General features: G+C 39.7%; 1 protein-coding gene across 6 annotated transcripts; it reads left to right on the top strand.

The window, feature by feature from the left end:
• The first annotated feature begins 57 nt into the window (after positions 1–57).
• ANKRD49 (ankyrin repeat domain 49) lies at positions 58–22,623 on the top strand. 6 transcript variants are annotated; one of them, XM_065944283.1, is made up of 6 exons: positions 112–155; positions 3,158–3,219; positions 13,604–13,954; positions 14,624–15,023; positions 19,101–19,177; positions 21,438–22,622. In XM_065944283.1, the coding sequence occupies exons 3-5, from the start codon at positions 13,700–13,702 to the stop codon at positions 19,148–19,150; spliced, it is 705 nt and encodes a 234-aa protein (XP_065800355.1). In that variant the 5' UTR covers positions 112–155; positions 3,158–3,219; positions 13,604–13,699; the 3' UTR covers positions 19,151–19,177; positions 21,438–22,622. The 6 variants fall into 6 exon arrangements, with proteins under 6 accessions (XP_065800352.1, XP_065800355.1, XP_065800354.1 ...); XM_065944282.1 differs by having other exon boundaries at positions 19,101–22,623; XM_065944284.1 differs by lacking the exons at positions 19,101–19,177; positions 21,438–22,622 and adding an exon at positions 17,273–18,177 and having other exon boundaries at positions 14,624–14,810.
• Positions 22,624–24,132: the final 1,509 nt, after the last annotated feature.

Here is a 24,132-nt window from a genome sequence, read left to right as displayed (position 1 = left end):
GCAAGAGCTTCAACTCCTCTCATTTGCTGTCGAGTGCCGCGAGGTCGCAGGAAAAGTTGCCGCGAGGCCCCGCCCTCGTACAGGAGCCAATCCTGAGTAGCCGAGGAGACAGAACCCGGAAGCGAGGTTCCCGGCGGCGATTTTCCGACTCCGAGGTGGGTAGCTCTTTCTCGTCTGGGATCACACTTTTTGGTCGCTTGGCGCCACCTTTGAGCTCCTGAAGCGAAAGGAGCGGGCCCCTGTGGACCCGTGGTGAGCTCTGCAAACCCGACCGCGAAGTAGGTCCTCGGTAGGGCTAGAGCGGTTTCTTCGGGCTTAGAGGTTTTGAAGGCCGCATATGCGCCTGCTGGGCCTGTGAAGTGACCGGCCAGTGCCGGAGGGTCGGGACTGGTGGCCTTCTCTCTCACTACCCTCCTCAGAGACTGAACATTCGGCCTCTAGCTAACAAGCCTTTCGCTGTGTCTCCTGATTGTCTCCGTGGACCCCAGAGATTCAGCACACTTGTATTGCTTTGTGCTGACAGTGCATTAAAAAAACAATAATAATGTGAAACTTTTGAATTAGAAAATCTGGGCCTTTAGTTCCATTGAAAGTTGTTTTAATCTTTATAAATTTCAGCGCCTTCGCCTGTCTAATGGGGCTTATGGCTCCACCTCTCGCTGAGCTGTCTAAGAGTTGACATAGTTCGTGGAATGTGATCTTTAAAAAACATAACCTAGTTCCTCCTGTTGCAATATCATCAAGTAGAAATCTTGATCGACTGTTTAAATCTTGAATCAGGGAGATGCAACAGAGTTTGCCTTTTTAAATTAATTAAGAAATTTTTGTATGTAATTTATTTTACCTGGAACAGTAAATTCAAATTTTAAAAAGAGTTTTATAAAAAGGAGAGTAAGGGCACAAGATCTGTGCTATAATGTTGCTATGCTATACCTACACTCTCAGTAGCTTCAGTCCTGTTCGACTCTTGCGACTGTGGCTTGCCAGGCTCCACAATCTATAGTATTCTTTAGGCAAGAATACTGGAGTAGGTTGCCATGCCCTCCTCCTGGGTCTCCTCAAGATCTCCTCAAGGAGATCTTGACCCAGGGATCAAGCCCACCTCTCCTGAGTCTCCTGCATTGCAGGTGGATTCTTTACTGCTGAGCCACCAGGGAAAGCCCCAATAATGTTACTATGGATGCTGTAATTAATATGTGAACTTTACATTATTTACTGGTATTTATTAAGTGTTTAATGAATAGATGTATATTGCGTTGTAAGCATCAGAGAATAGTTTGAGAAAAAAGTGAAAATATTACAATATAAAAACTTTTTTGATAGGATCTCTTGACTGATCTGAAACACTGAACTATCTTAGAAAATTCCTTAGTGCAGTCCTTTCTTTGTGCAAGGATCTTCCCTAGTGACTCATGGTAAAGAATCTACATGCAAAGGAGGAGACCCAGGTTCTATCCCTGCGTGGGGAAGATCCCCTGTAGAAGGGAAAGGCAACCCATTCTAGTATTCTTGCCTGGAGAATTCCATTGACAGAGGTGGCTTGTGGGCTACAGTCCATGGGGTCATAAAGAGTTGGCCATGACTTAGCGACTAACACTGCATTGTGCAACAAAGTAATAGGTCCAGAGAAGGTATTGGTCATGAGTGATAGATTTAAACTTGACTTAAATGCTCTTGGCACTAGTATTAAAATATAATGATGCATTCAGTTCAGTTTAGTCACTCAGTTGTGACTCTGCGACCCCATGAACCACAACACACCAGGCCTCCCTGTCCTTCACCAACTCCCAGAGTTTACTCAAGCTCAAGTCCATTGAGTCCCTGATGCCATCCAACCATCTCATCCTCTGTCTTCCCCCTCTCCTCCCGCCCTCAATCTTTCCTAGCATCAGGGTCTTTTCAAATGAGTCAGCTTTTCGCATCAGGTAGCCAAAGGATTGGAGTTTCAGCTTCAACATCAGTCCTTCCAATGAACACCCAGAACTGATCTCTTTTAGGATGGACTGGTTGGATCTCCTTGCAGTCCAAGGAACTCTCAAGAGTCTTCTCCAACACTACAGTTCAAAAACATCAATTCTCTGCTCAGCTTTCTTTATAGTTCAACTCTCACATCCATACATGACCACTGGAAAAACCATAACCTTGACTAGACAGACTTTTGTTGACAAAGTAATGTCTCTGCTTTTTAATATGCTGTCTAGGTTGATCATAACTTTCCTTCCAAGGAGTAAGAGTCTTTTAATTTTATGGTTGTAATCACGATCTGCAGTGATTTTGGAGCCCCCCAAAATACAGTCAGCCACTGTTTCCACTGTTTGCCCATCTGTTTACCATGAAGTGATGGGACCAGATGCTATGATCTTAGTTTTCTGAATGTTGAGCTTTAAGTCAGCTTTTTCACTCTCCTCTTTCACTTTCATCAAGAGGCTCTTTAGTTCTTCTTCACTTTCTGCCATAAGGGGGGTGTCACCTGCATATCTGAGGTTATTGATGTTTCTCCCGGCAATCTGGATTCCAGCTTGTGCTTCCTCCAACCCAGCATTTCTCATGATGTGCTCTGCATATAAGTTGAATAGGCAGGGTGAGAATATACAGCCTTGGAGTACTCCTTTTCCTATTTGGAACCAGTCTGTTGTTCCATGTCCAGTTCTAATTGTTGCTTCCTGACGTGCATACAGGTTTCTTAAGAGGCAGGTCAGGTGGTCTGGTATTCCCATCTCTTTCAGAATTTTCCACAGTTTATTGTGATCCACACAGTCAAAGGCTTTGGCATAGTCAATAAAGCAGAAATAGATGTTTTCCTGGAACTTTCTTGCTTTTTCAATGATCCAGCAAATGTTGGTAATTTGATCTCTGGTTCTTCTGCCTTTTCTAAAACCAACTTGAACATCTGGAAGTTCACGGTTCATGTATTGCTGAAGCCTGGCTTGGAGAATTTTAAGCATTACTTTACTAGCGTGTAAGATGAGTGCAATTGTGTGGTAGTTTGAGCATTCTTTGGCATTGCCTTTCTTTAGGATTGCAATGAAAACTGACCTTTTCCAGTCCTGTGGGCACGGCTGAGTTTTCTAAATTTGCTGACATATTGAGTGCAGCACTTTCACAGCATCTTTCAGGATTTGAAATAACTCAACTGGAATTCCATCACCTCCACTAGGTTTATTCGTAGTGATGCTTCCTAAGGCCCACTTGACTGCATTCCAGGATGTCTGGCTCTAGGTGAGTGATCACACCATCATGATTATCTGGGTTGTGAAGATCTTTTTTGTACAGTTCTTCTGTGTATTCCTGCCACCTCTTAATATCTTCTGCTTCTGTTAGGTCCCTACCATTTCTGTCGTTTATTGGGCCCATCTCTGCCTGTAATGTTCCCTTGGTATCTCTAATTTTCTTGAAGAGATCTCTAGTCTCCCATTCTGTTGTTTTCCTCTCCTTTTTGCAATAATGCGTTAGGATTCACTCAATTAAAACTCATGAAAGTTAGGTAGAAAGAAATCTGTATCTTAGGAGTATGAGTAACTCTATTTCTCAGAATCCATTCCAAGCAAAATCAAGTGATAGCACTTTAATCATGTTAATTATACGAAGGTTTTTAATGCTCGTTGTATATAAGTCGGACATAAATGTAAGTTAAATATAGTCCCTATTCTTAAGCTCACAGTCTTTTTAGAGGCTAAAACAAGAATAAAATTAGTGATAGGATAGTATGTATCACCAAGAAACAGGAGAAACTAGAGAGATCTAATATGCAGGCTCAAGAAAGACTTAAGAGAGAGGCAACTTCTGGAAAGTCTTAAATGACTAAAAAGATTTCAACAAATATAATTAGGAAGCTGAGAAATATTTTTAAAATATTATACTAATTTTCTTTAATTGGTTAAACTTTAATATGCTGTACAACTTTTTTTTAAATTAATGAATTTATATTAATTGGAGGCTAATTACTTTACAATATTGTGGTGTTTTTGCCACACATTGACATGAATCAGCCACATGTGTACATGTGTTCCCCAGTCCCGTACCCCCTCCCACCTCCCTCCCCATCCCATCCCTTTGGGTTGTCCCAAAGGGCTTTGAGTGCCCTGTTTCATGCATCGAACTTTGACTGATCTTCTATTTCACATATGGTAATATACATGTTTTAAAGCTATTCTCTCAAATCATCCCACCCTCGCCTTCTGCCACAGAGTCCAGAAGTCTGTTCTTTACATCTGTGTCTCTTTTGCTGTCTCGCATTTAGGGTCATTGTTACCATCTTTCTAAATTCCATATATATGCAGTAGTATACTGTATTTGTGTTTTTCTTTCTGACTTACCTCACTCTGTATAATAGGCTCCAGTTTCATCCGCCTCATTAGAACCAATTCAAATGTGTTCTTTCTAATAGCTGAGTAATATTCCATTGTGTATATGTACTACATCTTTCTTATCCATTCATCTGCCAATTGACATCTAGGTTGCTTCCCTGTTCTAGCTATTGTAAACAGCGCTGCGATGAACATTGGGGTACATGTGTCTCTTTCAATTATGGTTTCCTCGGTGTGTATGCCCAGCAGTGGGATTGCTGGTTTTAATGGCAATTCTATTTTCTGTTTTTGAAGGAATCTCCACACTGTTCTCCATAGTGGCTGGAGAACACTAGTGGTTCTCCACTAGTTTGCATTCCCACCAATGGTGTAAGAGGGTTCCCTTTTCTCCACACCCTTTCCAGCATTTATTATTTGTAGACTTTTTGATACCAGCCATTCAGACCAGGGTGGGATGGTACCTCATTGTGGGTTTGATTTGCATTTCTCTGATAATGAGTAGTGTTGAGCATTTTTTCATGTGCTTCTTAGCCATCTGTATGTCTTCTTTGGAGAAATGTCTGTTTAGTTCTTTGGCCCAGTTTTTGATTGGGTCATTTATTTTTCTGGTATTGAGCTGCATGAGTTGTTTGTATATTTTTGAGATTAATTCTTTGTCAATTGTTTCGTTTGCTATTATTTTCTCCCACTCTGAAGGCTATCTTTTCACCTTGCTTATAGTTTCCTTCATTGTGCAAAAGCTTTTAAGTTTAATTAGGTGCCATTTGTTTATTTTTGCTTTTATTTCCACTACTCTGGGATGTGGGTCATAGAGGATCTTGCTGTGATTTATGTCAGAGTGTTTCGCCTATGTTTTTCTCTAGGCGTTTTATAGTTTCTGGTCTTATATTTAGATCTTTAATCCATTTTAAGTTTATTTTTGTGTATGGTGTTAGAAAGTGTTCTAGTTTCATTCTTTTACAGGTGGTTGACCAGTTTTCCCAGCACAACTAAAGAGATTGTCTTTTCTCCATTATATATTTTTTCCTCCTTTGTCAAAGATAAGGTGTCCCTGGGTGTGTGGATTTATCTCTGGGCTTTCTATTTTGTTCCATTGATCTACATTTCTGTCTTTGTGCCAGTACTATATTGGCTTGATGACTGTAGCTTTGTAGTATAGTCTGAAGTCAGGCAGGTTGATTCCTCCAGTTCCATTTTTCCTTCTTTCTCATGATTGATTTGGCTGTTTGTGGTTTTTTATATTTCCATACAAATTGTGAAATTATTTGTTCTAGTTCTGTGAAAATTACCATTGGTAACTTGACAGGGATTGCATTGAATCTATAGATTGCTTTGGGTAGTATATCATTTTCACTATATTGATTCTTCCAATCCATGAACATGGTATATTTCTCCATCTATTTGTGTCATTTTTGATTTCTTTCATCAGTGTTTTATAGTTTTCTATATGTAGGTCTGTTGTTTCTTTAGGTAGATTTATTCCTAAGTATTTTATTCTTTATTCACCGTCACAATGGTGAATGGGATTGCTTCCTTAATTTCATTTCTATTTTCTCATTGTTAGTGTATAGAAATGCATGGGATTTTGTATATTAATTTTGTATCCTGAAACTTTACAATATTCATTGGTAAGCTCTAGTAATTTTCTGGTGGAGTCTTTAGGGTTTTCTATGTAGAGGATCATGCCATCTGCAAAACAGTGAGAGTTTTACTTCTTTTCCAAACTGGATTCTTTTATTTCTTTTTTTTTTTTCTGATGGTTGTGGCCAAAACTTCTACTACTATGTTGAATAGTAGTGGTGAGAGTGGTCACCCTTGTCTTGTTCCTGACTTTAGAGGAAATGCTTTCAATATTTCACCATTGAGGATAATGTTTGTTGTGGGTTGATCATATATGGCTTTTATTATGTTGAGGTGTGTTCTTTCTATGCCTGTTTTCTGAAGAGTCTTTATCATAAGTGGTTGTTGAATTTTGTCAAAGGCTTTCTCTGCATCTATTGAGATAATCATATCCTTCATTTATCCTTCAATTTGTTAATGTGGTATATCACATTAAGTGATTTGCAAATATTGAAGAATCCTTTCATCCCTGGGATAAAGCCCACTTGGTCATGATGTATGGTCTTTTTAATATGCTGTTGGATTCTGTTTGCTAAAATTTTGTTGAGGATTTTTGCATCTATGTTCATCAGTGCTCTTGGCCTGTAGTTTTCTTTTTTTGTGGCATCGTTTTCTGGTTTTGGTATTAGGGTGATGGTGGCCTAATAGAATGAGTTTGTGAGATTACCTTCCTCTGCAATTTTCTGGAACCGTTGAATAAGATAGTTGTTAGCTCTTCTCTAAATTTTTGGTAGAATTCACCTGTGAAGCCATCTGGTCCTGGGCTTTTGTTTGTTGGAAGATTTTTTATTACAGTTTCCATTTCTGTGCTTGTGATGGATCTGTTAAGATTTTCTATTTCTTCCTGGTTCACTTTTGGAAGATAATACTTTTCTAAGAATTCATCTATTTCTTTCAAGTTGTCCATTTCATTGCCATAGAGTTGCTGATACTAGTCTCTTATGATCCTTTATATTTCTGTGTTGTCTGTTGTGATTTCTTCATTTTCAGTTCTAATTTTGTTGGTTTGATTCTTCTCCCTTTTTTGCTTGATGAGTCTGGCTAATGGTTTGTCTATTTTATTTATCTTCTCAAAGAACCAGCTTTTAGTTTTGTTGATTTTTGCTATAGTCTGCTTTTTTTCTTTTTCATTTATTTCTGCCCTAATTTTTGTGATTTCTTTCCTGCTACCAACCCTGGGGTTCTTCATTTTTTCTTTTTCTAGTTGCTTTAGATGTAAAGTTAGGTTATTTATTTGATTTTTCTCTTGTTTCTTGAGGTAAACTTCTAATGCTATGAACCTTCCCCTTTACACTGCTTTGCAGTTCAGTTCAGTTCAGTCACTTAGTCATGTCTGACTCTTTGCGACCCCGTGGACTGCAGCATGCCAGGCCTCCCTGTCCATCCCCAACTCTGGGTGCTTGCTCAAACTCATGTCCATTGAGTTGGTGATGCCTTCCAACCATCTTATCTTCTGTCATCCCCTTCTCCTCTCACCTTCAATCTTTCCCAGCATCAGGGTCTTTTCAAATGAGTCAACTCTTCACATTAGGTGGCCAAAATATTGGAGTTTCAGTTTCAACGTCAGTCCTTCCAATGAACACTGCTTTTACTGAATCCCGTAGGTTTTGGGTTGTCATGTTTTCATTTTCATTTGTTTCTATGCATATTTTGATTTCCTTTTTGATTTCTCCCATGATTTGTTGGTTATTCAGAAGCATGTTATTTAGCATCCATATGTTTGTATTTTTAATAGTTTTTTTTCCTGTAGTTGACATCTAATCTTACCACATTGTGATCAGAAAAGATGCTTGAAATGATTTCAATTTTTTTGAATTTACTAAGGCTAGATTTATGGCCCAGGATGTGATCTATCCCGGAGAATGTTCTGCGTGTACTTGAGAAAAAGGTGAAATTCATTGTTTTGGGGTGAAATGTCCTATAGATATTAATTAGGGATAACTGCTACATTGTATCATTTAAAGTTTGTGTTTCCTTGCTAATTTTCTATTTGGTTGATCTATCCATAGGTGTGAATGGGGTATTAAAGCCTTCCACTATTATTGTGTGACTGTTAATTTCCCCTTTCATACCTGTTAGCATTTGCCTTATGTATTGAGGTGCTCCTATGTTGGGTGCATATATATTTATAATTGTTATATCTTCTTCTTGGATTGATCCTTTGATCATTATGTAGTGTCCTTCTTTGTCTCTTTTCATGACTTTTATTTCAAAGACTATTTTGTCTGATGTGAGATTGCTGCTTCTGCTTTATTTTGGTCTCCTTTTGCATGAAATATCTTTTTCCAGCCCCTTACTTCCAGTCTGTATGTGTCCCTTGTTTTGAGGTGGATTTCTTGTAGACAGCATATATAGAGGTCTTATTTTTGTATCCATTCAGCCAGTCTTCGTCTGTTGGTTGGGGCATTCAACCCATTTACGTTTAAGGTAATTATTGATAAGTATGATCCCGTTGCCATTTACTTTGTTGTTTTGGGTTTGAGTTTATAACCCTTTTCTGTGTTTCCTGACAGAGAAGATCCTTTAGCATTTGTTAAAGAGCTGGTTTGGTGATGCTGAATTCTCTCAGCTTTTGCTTGTCTGTAAGGCTTTTGATTTCACCTCCATGTTTGAATGAGATCCTTGCTGGGTATAGTAATCTGGGCTGTAGGTTTTTCTCTTTCATCACTTTAAGTATGTCCTGCCATACTCCTCTGGCCTGAAGAGTCTGTTGAAAGATCAACTGTTATCCTTATTGGGATCCCCTTGTTTGTTATTTGTTGCCTTTCCCTTGCTGCTTTTAGTATTTGTTCTTTGTGTTTGATCTTCATTAGTTTGATTAATATGTGTCTTGGGGTGTTTCACATTGGGTTTATTCTGTTTTGGACTTTCTGGGTTTCTTGGACTTGAGTGAATATTTCCTTCCCCATTTTAGGGATGTTTTCAACTGGTATCTCCTCAAGTATTTTCTCATGCCCTTTCTTTTTTTCTTCTTCTTCTTCTGGGACGCCTATGATTCAAATGTTGGGGGGTTTAACATTGTCCAAGAGGTATCTGAGGTTGTCCTCATTTCTTTAAATTCTTTTTTCTTTTTTCCTCTCTGCTTCATTTATTTCCACCATTCTATCTTCCACCTCACTTATCCTATCTTCTGCCTCAATTATTCTACTGTTGGTTGCCTCCAGAATGCTTTTGGTCTCAGTTATTGCATTATTCATTATTAATTGACTCTTCTTTATTTCTTCTGGGTCCTTGTTAAACATTTCTTGCATCTTTTCAATCCTTGTCTCTAGTCTATTTAGTTTGTTTTCAAAATTTTGTTTTCAAGATTTTGGAGCATCTTTACTAAGATTATTCTGAATTCTTTTTCAGGTAGACTCCCTATTTCCTCCTTCTTTGTTTGGTTTGGTGGACATTTATCATGTTGCTTTACCTGCTAAATATTTATCTGCCTTTGCATTTTGTTTAGATTGCTGTGTTTGGGGTGCCCTTTCTGTAGGCTGGAAGTTTGTGGTTCCTCTTTATTGTGGACCCTGCTCCCTGTGGGTGGGGTTGTACTAGTGGCTTGTCAAGGTTTTCTGGTTAGGGGAGCTTGTGTCTGTATTCTAGTGGGTGAAGCTGGATGTCTTCTGTCTGGCGTGCAATGAAATGTCCAGTAGTGAGTTTTGGGGTTTCTGTGGGTTTGGTGTGACTTTGGGCAGTCTGTCTTTTAATTCTCTAGGCTGTGTTCTTGTGTCGCTGGAGAATTAGCATGGTATATCTTGCTCTGGAACTTGTTGGCTCTTGGGTGGAGCTTGGTTTCAGTGTAGGTATGGAGGCTTTTGATGAGCTCTTATCTATTAATGTTCCCTGGAATCAGGAGTTTTCTGATGTTCTCAGGTTTTGGAGTTAAGCCTCCTGCCTCTGGCTTTCAGTCTTATTCTTACAGTAGCCTCAAGACTTCTCCATCCATACAGCACTGATGATAAAACATCTAGGTTAATGGTGAAAAGATTCTCCACAGTGAGGGACACCCAGAGAGGTTCACAGAGTTACATGGAGAAGAGAAGAAGCAGGAGGGAGATGGACATGACCAGGACAAGAAGAGGGGGAGTCAAAAGGGGATAGAGCAGTCTAGCCAGTAATCAAATCCCTATGTGCTCTCCACAGTCTGGAAGCCTCAGAGAGGTTCACAGAGTTACATAGAGAAGAGAAGAGGGAGGAAGGAGATAGAGGTGACCAAGATGAGAAGAGGGGGAGTTAAAATGGGAGAGAGCAATCAAGCCAGTAATCACAACCCTAAGTGAACATGAATACTGAAGATTAGATTCTTAAAGGTACAAAATTGATTAAAAAAAAAAAAAATACCAAGAAGCAAAGATTAAACATAGAGTAGAGGTTAGACTCTCAAAAATACAATATTAAAAATACAAAACAAAATGAATCACAAAAATTATAAAATATATATATATAAAATTTGCTTTTAAAATAGGGTATTTTTTTTGCATGGTAATAGTAGGTACTCTTGCCTGGAAAATCCCATGGACGGAGGAACCTGGTAGGCTGCAGTCCATGGGGTTGGGAAGAGTCGAACATGGCTGAGCGACTTCACTTTCACTTTTTACTTTTGTGCATTGGAGAAGGAAATGGCAACCTACTCCAGTGTTCTTGCCTGGAGAATCCCAGGGATGGGATCGCACAGAGTCAGACACGACTGAAGTGACTTAGCAGCAGTAGGTTATAAAAGTGAAAATTAAAGTAGTAAAGAACTTAAATTTTTAAAAAAATTAAAAAGTGATAATATAAAATATATTTAGGAATTTCTCTGGAGCTGTTGTGGTCAATGTGGGGTCAGTTCAGTTTCAGATAGTTCCTTGTTCCAGCTTGCACTTCTTCTCAAAGTCTATAAGCCCCCTCTAATGCTTAGTCAATGTTAACTGCAGGGTTTTAATCTGTTGCACCTGTCACTTCCAGAGCAGGTCCCTCTTCTTTGTTTATTTTGGCTTCCTCTGTTTGAAAGTCTCTTCCATGTCTAATTTCCACCCTGACACAAGGGGGTGAAGGTGGTCACTTATTTACGCTCACTTGTTTAGTTGTGTTTGGGGAAGGGAGGAGCCCTGCAAATATCACTGCCGGGTGTGGGGAGTGCTCGCAGTGAATGGACCACACTGGGTTTGTCCAAGCTCACGGTGTGTGCTTTCTGGTTCTACACTGTTCAGGATGCAGGGTGCTCTGCAGGGCACTGTCCAAAGCGGGCCCTGGGTTTCATGCACTTCCCAGGTCTAAGCCGCTCAGATTCAGGTTCTCGGGTACTCAGGGTACTCTGCAAGGGCACAGACTGTTGTGTGTGCGTTTTGTGCCCTTCCCAGGTCTGTGCAGCTCAGGGGACCAGGTGCTTGGCCAGCACACTCTCCCAGGTGGGCCATGCGTCTTAATCACCTCTCTGGTCTCAGGTGTGCCATGTGTCTCCTCTGGGGAGCTGATCTCAGGCTGCAACTCTCCTGGCAGATGTCAACCATCCAGGATCCCAGGAAGATGTGGTTAACAACTGGGGGCCTGCTCACAGTTTGGTGGAGGATGCCGGTCTCTGAGGCCGAGACTGGAGTAGCCCCTTGACTTCTGGCTCTGGCTCTCACCCACCTGCCTCTCTGCCTCTGGCAGGGAGGGGACTGTATGCAGCTGGCTAGCTGTCCTTTGGTAATCACTCAATCCTTTGCTCTGTGAGCGGGCCAGGCTACACATTAAATTATATAGCCTTTCACAGGAAAGTTCTTGTTTTCTCTCTCTCTCTCTGGCTATCCCACAATTTGGGCTGCTGTCCCACGTTAACTCCCTCAGATTGTCCTCAGGGCATGCAGGCCCGGTCCTTACTCTAAGCATGCAACCTGTGCCTCCCTATCCAGCCCCCAGTGACTGATGCGAGCATCTGGGCTACTTCTCTGCTGGGTGTTGTGGTTAGGCACCTATTCTGTGGGTTTTGGATTTCTTTTTCCCTCCTGGTTATCTTGCCCTCTGAGATTCTAAAACTCCCCACAGACCTGCTGGTGAGAGGGTTTCCTGGTGTTTGGAAACTTCTTCTTCATGACTCCCTCCCCAGAATGGGTCTCTGTCCCTAACTCTTTTGTCTCTCTTCTTTTATATTTTTTCCTACCTCCTTTTGAAGAGAATGGGCTGCCTTTCTGGGTGCCTGGTGTCCTCTGCCAGTGTCCAGAAGTTGTTTTGTGGAAGTTGTTCAGCATTCAGATGATCTTTTGATGAATTTGTGGGGGAGAAGGTGGTCTTCCTATCCTATTCCTCCATCTTGGGACTGTCCCTCTGCATAACTCTTTCAACTGATGTTGTTTATAAATTTTTATGGCAACCTAGCAGAATAAATATCATTTCTTTCAGGATGCTTTCTGTAGTCCCTTGTGGTGGTATTTTAGTCCCTAAGTCATGTCCAACTCTGCAAAGCCATGGACTGTAGCCCACCAGGCTTTTCTGTCCATGGGATTCTCCAGGCAAGAGTACTGGAGTGTGTTGCCATTTCCTTCTCCAGGGCATCTTCTCAACCCAGGGATTGAACCCATGTCTCCTGCATTGGTAGACAAATTCTTCATCGCTGAGCCACTAGGGAGGCCCTCAGTAATCCCATAAGACTGGGTTAATTATGGGTCTCCTGTATATTCATTGTATCTGGTTACAGTCTTATCATAGTACTTAATGCTGTTTTTGCCAGCCTTCCTAACTAGATGGTAAACTTCATGAGGTTAAGACATGGATCTTGTTCATTATTGAATCCCAGTACCTAGAGACTGGCGGGCTTCCCAAGTGGTGCAGTGGTAAAGAACCTGCCTGCCAATGTGGGAGACAAAAGAGAAGCAGGTTTGATCCCTGCACTGGGAAGATCCCCTGGAGAAGAAAGTGGCAACCCACTCCAGGGATTTCTAGCCTGGGAAATCCCTTAAACAGAGGAGCCTGGCCGGCTACAGTTCAGGGGGTTGCAGAGAGTTGGACATGATTGAGCCACCAAGCCCAAGCACATAACACCGAGAGACTAGCACATGCCAGGTGTTTTTTTCATCTTTGTTGAGTGAAGGAGTGCCTGACAGCCAGAATCATGTTTCACAACAAGAACCCAACTAAGAACAATTGTTATCTGTCAGTAAATAGGACTACTTTTTAAAGCCATGAATTTTCCTAAGCCAGATTTATTCAAGTAGAAAGAGGATGATTATTATAGATTTCATGGTAAAGATATCTGCATTGATAAGAGATTGGGACATGTGTCCTCTGGGGGATATTCCATCTCTAAGAATCTCTGATTCTTGGAAGTAGTTTTTAGGAACTACAAATTTTTGCTTCTCTTCTATAGCATCTATGTGTCTAGTTCATAAAAATGGTGAATGTTCTCATTTTTATTGTATTAGTTATAATTTTAAAACTTCAAGCATTAATCAACTGTTAGTATAATACTCATAGTATCTAAACCAATAGATTCAAAATAAGAGTCGTAACTACTGACTTAGTAGAAGAAAACAATAAAAATGAGTATTAGGCCATTAAAAATAAAGATAAGTGAAATCTGTCAGCTCCAAAATTTGGCAAATATAAAGAGTAATAATAAACACCAAAAAATTTAGACAGAGTATATTTGTGTATGTTTGCAAGACTTATTTATGCTATTAATAAAGCTTCAATTACTGGTTTGCTCCTAATTTTTGTGTTTGTGTTTTCAGATCTTGATGAATAAAATAAAGCAGACATAATCATCTCTGGAGAGATTATTTATATCCTGGTGTTTGAAATGATTCATATTTAAAATAGTAGTAAAAATGGAAAAAGAGAAAGTAAATCATGAAAAACCAGACCCAGAGAACTCCTTGGACTTTTCTGAACACTTCAACCAACTTGAACTGTTGGAAACACATGGACACCTTATTCCCACTGGTACCCAAAGTCTCTGGGTAGGGAATTCTGATGAAGATGAGGAGCAAGATGAAGAAACTGAAGAGTGGTATCAACTGCAAGAAAAAAAAATGGAAAAAGATCCAAGCAAATTGCTTCTTTGGGCTGCTGAAAAAAATCGGGTAAAAAAAGAGAAAAGAACAGTTAAAAAAGAAACCTTAATTTAGTAGAAAAACTGCTAGATTGGAAGCCAGGGGACCTGTCCCTGAAGCTCGCTTTGTCCTCAGACCAAACTGAAAAAAAAAATCACTTCATGAAAACAGGTGTCTGAGGTTATTTTAGTTAGAAGGAATTGAGCTTCTTAATCTCTAGATTTCCTTGTTAGCATTGTATTCTACTAATAAAGTTTTATACACCGTGCATATTTGTGTGATAATCCTACTACCAAAAGATCAGAACGTAATGTTCCATTATTACGTTTTCTTCACAGATGAAGCATATCAAACATGGTTCTAGCCTGTATTGTTCACCTAACTGTAATTTTAGTGCAGTAAGCCTTAATTGGACCAGGAATAAACATATGGATTGGTTTTTAGAGAATCACATTCATAAAATCAAGTTTTTAAGGGGAAAAAAACCCAAAAGAATTTATAATTAACACTGACTTGTTCATTGTTAAATCAGTTGTCCTCCTCCCCAAAAGAAATCTTATGTTTATTTTACAGTCATCTACTAACAAGGAAGTTTTCATTTAACTTAATTAAGTCTAACACCACTAGACCATTTCGTGTTCCTTGTTTACTATTTTGTTTCATGTTGGGTTTGTGAAAGATCTCCTGTTTTCTTCTCAGCTGACCACAGTGCAGAGACTGCTTTCAGAAAGGGCTACCCACGTGAACACTCAAGATGAAGACAAGTACACACCACTCCACCGAGCAGCCTACAGTGGGCACTTGGATATGGTCCGAGAGCTGATTGCACACGGGGCAGATGTCCACGCGGTGACCGTGGATGGCTGGACACCCCTGCACAGTGCCTGTAAGTGGAATAATGCCAGAGTGGCTTCTTTCTTACTGCAGCATGATGCAGATATCAACGCCCAAACGAAAGGCCTCCTGACCCCCCTACACCTTGCCGCGGGGAACGGAGACAGCAAAGACACCCTGGAGCTCCTCCTGATGAACCGCTACATCAAGCCAGGTCTGAAGAACAGCCTGGAGGAAACGGCATTTGACATCGCCAGGAGGACCGGTATCTATCACTACCTCTTTGAAATTGTGGAAGGCTGCACAAATTGTTCACCTCAGTCTTAATAACGGTTCTAATAATATTCTTAAGTTTCTAAGTCCGAGTGCCTGCTTTGTGTGAGATATGAAATATCCCCGTTGTACAAAGTTGACATCAGAAGTCTTAAGAGAGTATTTCAGTGGTACTCAGAATACTATCCCTCCAAGTGAATTGCCTGACCTTGATGTCAAAATGTATTTGAAAGTTGTTTGGATTTATCTTTAATGATTTCCATGGCGTTTGTGATTTTTACCAAATCATTTTAACTTGCCTATATTGAAAAACTTGTCAGAGGTTGTACAGAAAACTAATATTTTTGGTGCTGATCCAAGAGAAATGTATTTTTACATTTACAATATCCCCCATCCTAGAGCTTTGTGGAGTATTTAGTATATCAACATGTATTTTTATAAGGTCAGGTAACTCAGAATTTCATTTAAAAATTTTAAATATACTGGTGCAGTTCAGCTGTCTTCTCTGTATCACCATAGCCATTTGCTTTCACTATAAACCATGAGAATGAACCTATTAGTGACTTGAATCTTCATGAGTTTAAAAAAAAATTGAGAAACCTAGATCTTCGTTTTTTATTAATAGAACCATAGATGTTTAATCTACAAATGTTATTTACTGCCTCTCCTTCCACAATCCACACAATCCTGTGGACCCTCCTACCTCACCCTGGTCAGCCTACATAATCCTCATTCTCCTGGTGAGTCAGCATGACGCTTAAGACATATGCAAAACTATACCTTGGTCCAGGTAGTCATAGCCTATTTGCCATCCAGCTAGTTTTACCTGTCCGGTCCTGCTGAGCCGGGCCCTGCTCACCTCATCTCCCAGGGTCACAGGAAGGGTTCTTTACCAGGATCCTCATTTTATAGAAGCCACACAAAGTCAAAGTGACAAGGGAAAAGAAATTCTAAGATGATTTTACTGGGGCAAGAACCACAAAGTGGCTCAGGCATTTTTCTAAAAGCCACGTTGTAGATAACAACAAGAGCATAAGTATAAATATTCTAAACAAAAAAAAAAGGGTTTAAACTACCAAGAAAGAGCATGAATAATTCTTGTACCTGTGTGTATCTTCCTTGGATTCATAACGTGTTTGTCTACCCAGCATACATTTGTTTAGCTTTGTGTCTCTCCAGCAGCAGCTTCGTGTTCATGTGCCCTTCTGTGACTAAAACAAAAGAGTTCTCTCTCAACTTCTCAGCACCAGAACTAACACACTGGGGAAAGGGAGCTGAACTAATGGGCCTTGCTTTGGTTATATGTGTGTGTAAGTGTGTATATAAACATATATAGAGAGAGAGTTTTTATTTTATTTTTTTCTCTTTGGCTGTGCTGCGAGGCTTGCAGGATCTTAGTTCCCCAACCAGGGATTGATCCTGCATCCTTGGCAGTGAAAGCTCAGAGTCCTAACCACTTAGACCACCAGAGAATTCCCTTTATGGTTATACTTTTTAAATGTCCACCAAGGTATTTGACTCTTTTGACCCAGCCCATGTGACCCAGTTACCTTAAACTAAATAACAACGTTATTTAATCAAATCTATGTGGCAGTTTTTAGGTTAAAACAAGATTGGATCATCTCAGAAAAGTTAAAGATGACATATAAACTGAATCATTGTAACAGTGTAACTTAGGAGATCTTTGGTTATTTTATGATCTCTGGCTAGAAGATAACTCTATTTCAGAGTATCAATACCTTTGGTATAACAGTTTTGGCAGAAAGTGAAAGGTTGATTTCTGTTTAATCTGACCTAATGTAGTGATACCAAATGACAAGGTATAGCTGATAGAAATGACAGTACCAACTACCCCATTAGACTGCTAAACAAGGCTACCTGAGTCACAGAGCCTTTGGCTCCTTTCTTACTTGGGAATGAGTTGCATTCGTGTTTTATACATATAAGCTTTCCCTATGAGTATGACTCCAAAGGAGCTGCTTTATTTCTAAGAAAATGAGATGCGACTTCTCCCTTTTTTTCAGTCTTCAATCACTCAACCAGTCCTAGGGAGAAAACTTTTACATATTAGAAATCCCTTCCAACCCTGAGGATGGAACTTGTATTATTTGCTTCCTTTATACCTTCCTTGGTGGTTTTTTAATTTTATTTTTATTATTTTTTCTTTTTTAAGTATACTTGACATAAAATATTATATATTTCGGGTATATAACAAAATGATTTTTTTTTTCTTTTTGGCAGTGCTTCATGGCCTGCGGGCCTCGGTTCCCCAGTCAGGGATCCAGCCCACACTGCTCACATTGGAAGTGCACAGTCTTACTAACCAGTGGACCGCCAGGAAGTCCCAACAAAGTGATTTGATACTCTCCTTAGTATTTTCTGACTCCTCAGTCCACAGATGATGTGCGCTAATCATGCTTTTCACTACTCAGTGGACCCTTGAACACACATTTGTATCGTGCAGGTCCATTTATAAGCAGTACTACACAACCCGTGCTGGAGAAGGAAATGGCAAACCACTCCAGTATTCTTAATTCTTACCTGGAAAATTCCATGGACAGAGGAGCCTGGTGGACTACAGTGCATGGGTTGGTAAAGAGTTGGGCACAATTGAGCACACATGCCTGCATGCACACAACCTGTGCAGTGGTTAAATCTGTGGATGCAGAACCACAGATACAGTTACAGTGAGAAAGTTCAATTTTCAGTTGTGCAGAGGGTCAGCACCCCAATCATTGTGTTTAAGGATCAACTCCTTATTACCTGTGTTTACCAGTTGCCTTTAAGAAGACTAAATAAATCCATTTGCAAACAAAATTTTCGTTAGTCTTACAGAATTTATCTCAAGAACTTTTTAAAAAATAAAATCTGTTTTGCATATAACAAGGCTTAACTGTAACTATGTGCTTGAGGAAGAGGTGACTTTGTCATTGTACAAGGGACAGTGACCCACAATGAAATTAGTTAACTGCTTTTATAAATCTTAAATGTGCTTCTCCAGGGCCCAAACATTTGTTCTGGCTCACAACTTAAAACAGTGAAAGGATTTAGCATTTTTATACTATGGACGTGAAAGCATCCATTTGTTTCTATTCATTGGCATCTATTATTGCATTTACCACTATGCTAGAAGATCATGATCAAAAGAGGCCCAGAGGAGGGGCAAAAAAAAAAAAAAAAGAGGCTCAGAGAAGTAAAACTTGGTCTAATACTTAGGTCCCATACCAAAGTGAAGTTACATCAGTTCTCCATTCCTGATGAAAACATGTGCCATCTTCACCTTACCCGAAATGACTCAAGGAATTTACAGCACTGCTTTGACTCAGGGAGGTACCAAACATGATCACAAAATCATTGATAATGGCTTACTTCATTAGTTACCGTGGGATGCTCTAGTCCCTCTGTAGGTTCATAGGATGACCATTCAACTTGTGTAAGATAGAGTGCTTTCTCTAGAGGGAATTAAAGATCCATGTTTATTAAGTTCAGAAGACAGTAAACAGAAGGATTGAGTGTAGCATTTTGATGTTTTAAATTCCTAAAAATTTCCCTTTGGAATCCTACAATTTCACTTCTGGGAACCTAAGTGAAAATGATCAAAATCAGTGCTACTGTATAGAAACATAATGTGAGCCACATAGGCAATTTTAAGTTTTTTTTTTTCTAGTGGCTGCATTAAAACACAAATGGATGAAATTAATTTTAATAACCCACATCATCTAACCTGATACATCCAAAGCATTCATTCAAGTATGATACAAATATTTTAAAATTATTGAGACATTTTACTTTTTTATAGTACATCTTCAAAATGCATTGTGTATTTTATGTTGTTGTTCAGTCAGTAAGTCATGTCTGACTTTTTGTGACCCCATGGACTGCAGCATTCCAGGCTCCTCTGTCCTCCACTATCTCCCTGAGTTTGCCTAAATTTGTGTCTACTGAGTCACAGAGGCAATCTAATCATCTCATCCTCTGCCCAAGAAAATATCTGTCATTGCTTCTAGTGTATTTTATGGCACATCTTATTTCAGATGAGCCCCATTTGACTAGTGGCTACTTTGTTCAGCACAGGTCAAGATGCCTGAAACTTTTCCTGGAGGCAAAGCAGAAGGCTAAGAGGAGGAGCAGGAAATTTTGAGTCAGGTAAATCTGTGTCCAAATCATGATTGCCTTTTGGCAAATGAGCTATTTTCTCACATAATATGCAGATAGTATCTATCTTGTTAGAGTTTTGTGAGGAATAAATGAGATGTAATATAGATAAGGTATTTCCTTTCCCCAACATTTCAAGCAGGACTGCCCTTTTTATTTTAGGTATTTGGATCCTTGAAGATCCCAAAGTTCTCCCTTGGTAATCCTATAGTTCTTTCTCATGACTTTAGTAGGATATTCAACAAAGAGCTTCTTTCAAGAATCCAAACGAAATGCCTTCCTGTCTTCAAAGGCCCTTGCCAGGTGTCAAGGTCTCCAACAGAATAAAAACTTCAAGGAATAAGAAAAGGCAAAAGAATTTCAACAGCTAATTCAATTTTTGGTTATGCAGAGGGTCAGCATCCCAGTCCTTGTGTTTAAGGGTCAACTCCGTATTACCTAGCTAATTACAGCTAATTACAAGGACTTGAAGGAAATGAGATTCTAAGAGAGAATCCATTTCCATTGTGGACCCAGAGCCTTGAAACTCAGAATACTTTACTGCTCATTCCATATGTGGAACTTTTTGGTACTTACCAAATGAGCGGTTTTAAATTGATGCCATTTTCCCTTTTCATGATGGGTCTTATTAATGCTGAGCAAATAGAATAAAAGCACTCATATTTGGTTTATCACTTTAATTATTCAGTCAACCCTCAGGAACATCTAATAGTCCTCACCATGATTTGAATGACATAGCCCCATCTGCCAGTGGATCTCAGAAAAGCAGAAATTTGTAGGCCCGAAAATGTGTTTAATGAAAGAAATGGCTTATGAAATCTAAAAGCAAACTAGTACTTAATTTGTTTTCTTGCTTCCGTTTCTGTTATAACATGTTCAGCATTTTGTCTCTGCTAGACAGTGCTTGGAAGTTAGGAGAACATCACTGGAGAATTAATGTGCGTTCATAAGCAGTGACTCCTGAGTGGTCATTGGAATTCCTTTTTTGGACACAGCTGTCTTAAACAAGGCAATTTTTAGCAATAAAAAGCAAATGAGAATGTGAGCCTGCCTTTATTAGAAAATCAGGTGTCTCTCAGGTTTTTCTAAACCCAAATATAATAACTCATGAAGAAGATATATCCTGATTGACGGACCAAATCTAGGAGCAAGAAATAGTCCTTCATGACACATAGTAGAAAAACCACTAGAGTTCAGATTTGCTTCTCTGTTCTTTGCATATTTCTTATTTGAAGATATGCATGACTTTCAAAAAGAATCAAAAGGAAGAAAAGGGTATTAAGATGGATCCTTTCATCCATGCTTTTGATTTTAGTCTGCAGCTTGAACAATGAGGTTTTGGAGTCCATACAGAAAGGTAATCATGTGTCATGGTTCTTTACTCTATTGACATTGGGGCCAAATAATTCTGTGTAATCAAATTCTGTGTATTCAAATAATATGCCAGAGCAACCTGTGTATTAGTTGATGTTTATCAGCATTCCTGGCCTCTACTCGCTAGATGTCCCTCCCACCCCACCACCCAGTTGTGGCCACCAAAACTGTCTCCAGACATTGCCACGTGTTTCCTGCTGTATGTCATCAGAAGCCCTTAAGGCAGGAGATTTCAGAATTTGGCTAGCCACAGTGTTGTTTTATTATCATTCAAGTAAATTTTATTTAAAGTCATGTTTTTCTTAGATTTTGCTAGGCATTCCAAATATTCATCAGTGGACACTCAAAAGTTATATAATCATTGATTCTGCTTAAAATCTTTGGTATTTTGTTGAGATCATTCAAACATATTCAAAAAGTGGGCTAAAATATACAGTTAGAAAAAGAACTCTTCAATACTGAGTTTCATACATCAGAAAAACACTCCTGTTCACAGGTTTAGTCTCTGGGAAACTTTTTTTTTCTACCCTTTACTTTCTTTTTCATCCTTTACTTTTTTTTCTTTCTTTGGGGAGGGCCTCACTGCCCAGCTTGTGGGATCTCAGTTCCCTGACCAAGGATCAAACCCCATAGCCCCAGCAGTGGAAGGAAGCACAGTCTCAACCACTGGATCACCAGGGAAGTCTCTTGCCTCTAGGAAATTTATCCCTTAAGTCAGATGAGAAATTCTAGAGAATTTAGAAAAAGTCTAACTTCTGGTATCAAGGGAAATAGTAAACAAATCCTGATTTTTAATAGTTGTATGATTATAAAGGTAAAATTTTTATTGCACTACTGGATAAAAAGCAATGAAATTGATGCACAGTCTTTTCTTTAGAAAAGATCTTAGAAGAAATGGGGTAAGAGAAGCCAACCACTTCTCTAGAAAAGAAGGAAATGGAGAAAGAGTTGGCATCTTCCAAGTGTCAACAACTGCAGAAATGGAAGATAATCTCATAATGTCGTTGCCATTCTAGAACCCTTAATTATTAAAAAGAAAATAACACGGTGTAATTTATTTTGACAATTGTTGGAGACCTTTCAGCAAAGGTCATTGAGAGCATGTGGGCCGACCCAGGCAGTGGAGGCTTCTCACTGTCTCCCCTGTCCTTGGAATGTATGTTCTTCCTACTGTTTCCACTGTGGGAGCCCTTCCAAGGATGTGACCTTGGGAGAGCAATGTGTTATTGGGACTTCCTTGAACTCAATACATGACTGAACCCAGTTAAGGCCTCTATACAAATTTTTAAGCTTCTGGAGGGCAGAAGGGGAGTTCAGCTCATCATGCAGTCACCCTTGACAAGCTTCCTATATAAGCCCCCCTTTACATATTAAACTTGCCACTTGGAGTGATCTGCTGCTTTCTTCGGTCTCTCCTAATCCCGCCTGTGTGGGGGCCAATCTCAGATTTCACCCGGGAAACTCGAGGTTGCAAACCAACAGAGATGACTTGCTTTAAAAATGAATCCCAAGATAAAATGTATTAAAGTCATAATGTGTAAAAAAAAAAATTTGCATCTGTTTATCAACCTTCCCTAATCATTTTTAATGTAATGCACAAGTAGAATAATCTCAAATGGTCTTCTTTATGAAAGTTTTTATATATCCAGTTGTGCTACACTGAGCCACTGTGATAATAACAGCTTTGGGTGCAGACTGCTGTAGGTACTCACACACATTACTTTAAGTCAGCCTCACAATAACTCTGAGATAGGATGCCATTGTATGTACAGGGAAGTGGGCTTATGGAGGTTAAGTAAATTGTCATGCAATTAGTGAGAGATGAAGATAACTTTCAAGCATGTCTTTGTGATTCTACCACCTTTGATCTTTGTAAAGTTGATTAAAGAAGATATCCTTTGGTGCACATTGAGTTTATTTTCTTTGAACTGTTTACAGAAAACTTTGTTCAAACATTACCGCTTTTCACATATGAGTGTTACTAATCTCGGTATCACCAGTTAGTTTATCAAATAATCATAACAAAAATTCAGTTTTCTTTCTTTTCCATTTTCTTTAAGATTATTTTTATGTAGTCAATTTACAGTAGTATTTGAGGATTTAAAAACTTACTATTGTTAGGAAAAAGAGCTTCCCTGGTAGCTCAGCTGGTAAAGCATCTGCCTACAATGCAGGAGACCCTGGTTTGATTTCCTAGGTCAGGAAGATCCCCTGGAGAAAGGAGTGTCTAACCACTCCAGTATTCTTGCCTGGAGCATCCCATGGACAGAGGAGCCTGGCAGGCTGGACTGTTTCACTCTCAGTCCCACCTGAGAGTGCTAAAGAATTCCTACCAGGAAACACTCTTTCTTCCCTACTATCAGTTCCTGATGCAACATGTGAATTTTCTGGCTGAAGCATGGTCCTCGGATCTCCTTCCCAAGAGCTCATCTGCTAGAACACCTAGCTTCACAATTCCTTGTATGGTTATTTCAACTCAGCACACAGAGAACAACCAGGTCACTCCACTTCCATCATCCAAGGTTGTTTGACTCAAGTGTCTATTTTCAGCGCTGAGACTCAGCAAGGAAATGCTGGGTGTCACCGGCAACTGGGCTTTGCTAGCAAGAAGTCTGCTCTCATCCTGTTGAAGTAAGAATGTGTCATTCTTAAACCCAGCTAGGGAAACACTTTGGGTGTTTGAGAAAACACCTTGGGTGGTAGTGATGATCCCTCACTGCCATCAATACTGGTCACCTGGCTGTGACTTTTCTGAAGAAATGCTGTGCTTTCATCTCCTTACTAGGAGCTCTATCAGGAGAACACCTACGTTCATGATACATTGTAGGGTTATGCCACTCATGACACACAGATGAACCAGTGCACACCACTGTCTTTGTGGAAAGGTTCAGTATGTTCCAAGTGAGTAGATTCAAGTTTGGGACAGTGCCAGGAAATACTCTGGTTTTGTGAACTTGCCATTTATGGACTGCTGGCATAAACAGTGGGCTCACCCTGTAAATGCTAGAATGTTTCACTCTGAAGCCTCTTACAAAAACACTTTGATTCTCAGTTTACAACCATCAATGTTTAGTGCAAGCAAGTAGTATTTCTAAAGTAAAATTTGCCTGACTGGCCTTACTACCAGCTCTACTTATTGAACACCTGGGTTCCTACTGTGTCGTATGGGTTGGCCACTTACCACAAAGAGAAGAGTTCACATAATTTTCTAAATACAAAGGTTCGTCTTGTACCAACTGTTCATTTCCAGTGCTGCGAGAGAGCAGAGGAGTATGTGGGGTGTGCCTCAGCCATTTACGTTCAGCAGGCCAACGCCATTTTCTCACCCTTTGCAAGCTAATAGTGTTTCACTGTCAAACCCCCCTGGGGAAGGAGCTTGGGTGCTGACTTTCTCTTCACTGCAGGCAGTTAATGCAAGGAGGTGACACTGCTAAAGGACACAATGCACTTTGATCTCCATAGTAGGAATTCAGCTCATAGAACTCTGATATTCATAATGCGTTTATTTTTCTGCCATGCCCGACACAGAGAACATCAGTTCGACTGCTTTTTTCATAGAAAGGTTCGGTTTG

Source organism: Muntiacus reevesi, chromosome 9, assembly GCF_963930625.1.
Source record: "Muntiacus reevesi chromosome 9, mMunRee1.1, whole genome shotgun sequence".
Classification (NCBI taxonomy): Eukaryota; Metazoa; Chordata; class Mammalia; order Artiodactyla; family Cervidae; genus Muntiacus; species Muntiacus reevesi.
This window is presented reverse-complemented; position numbering and strand designations above follow the sequence as displayed.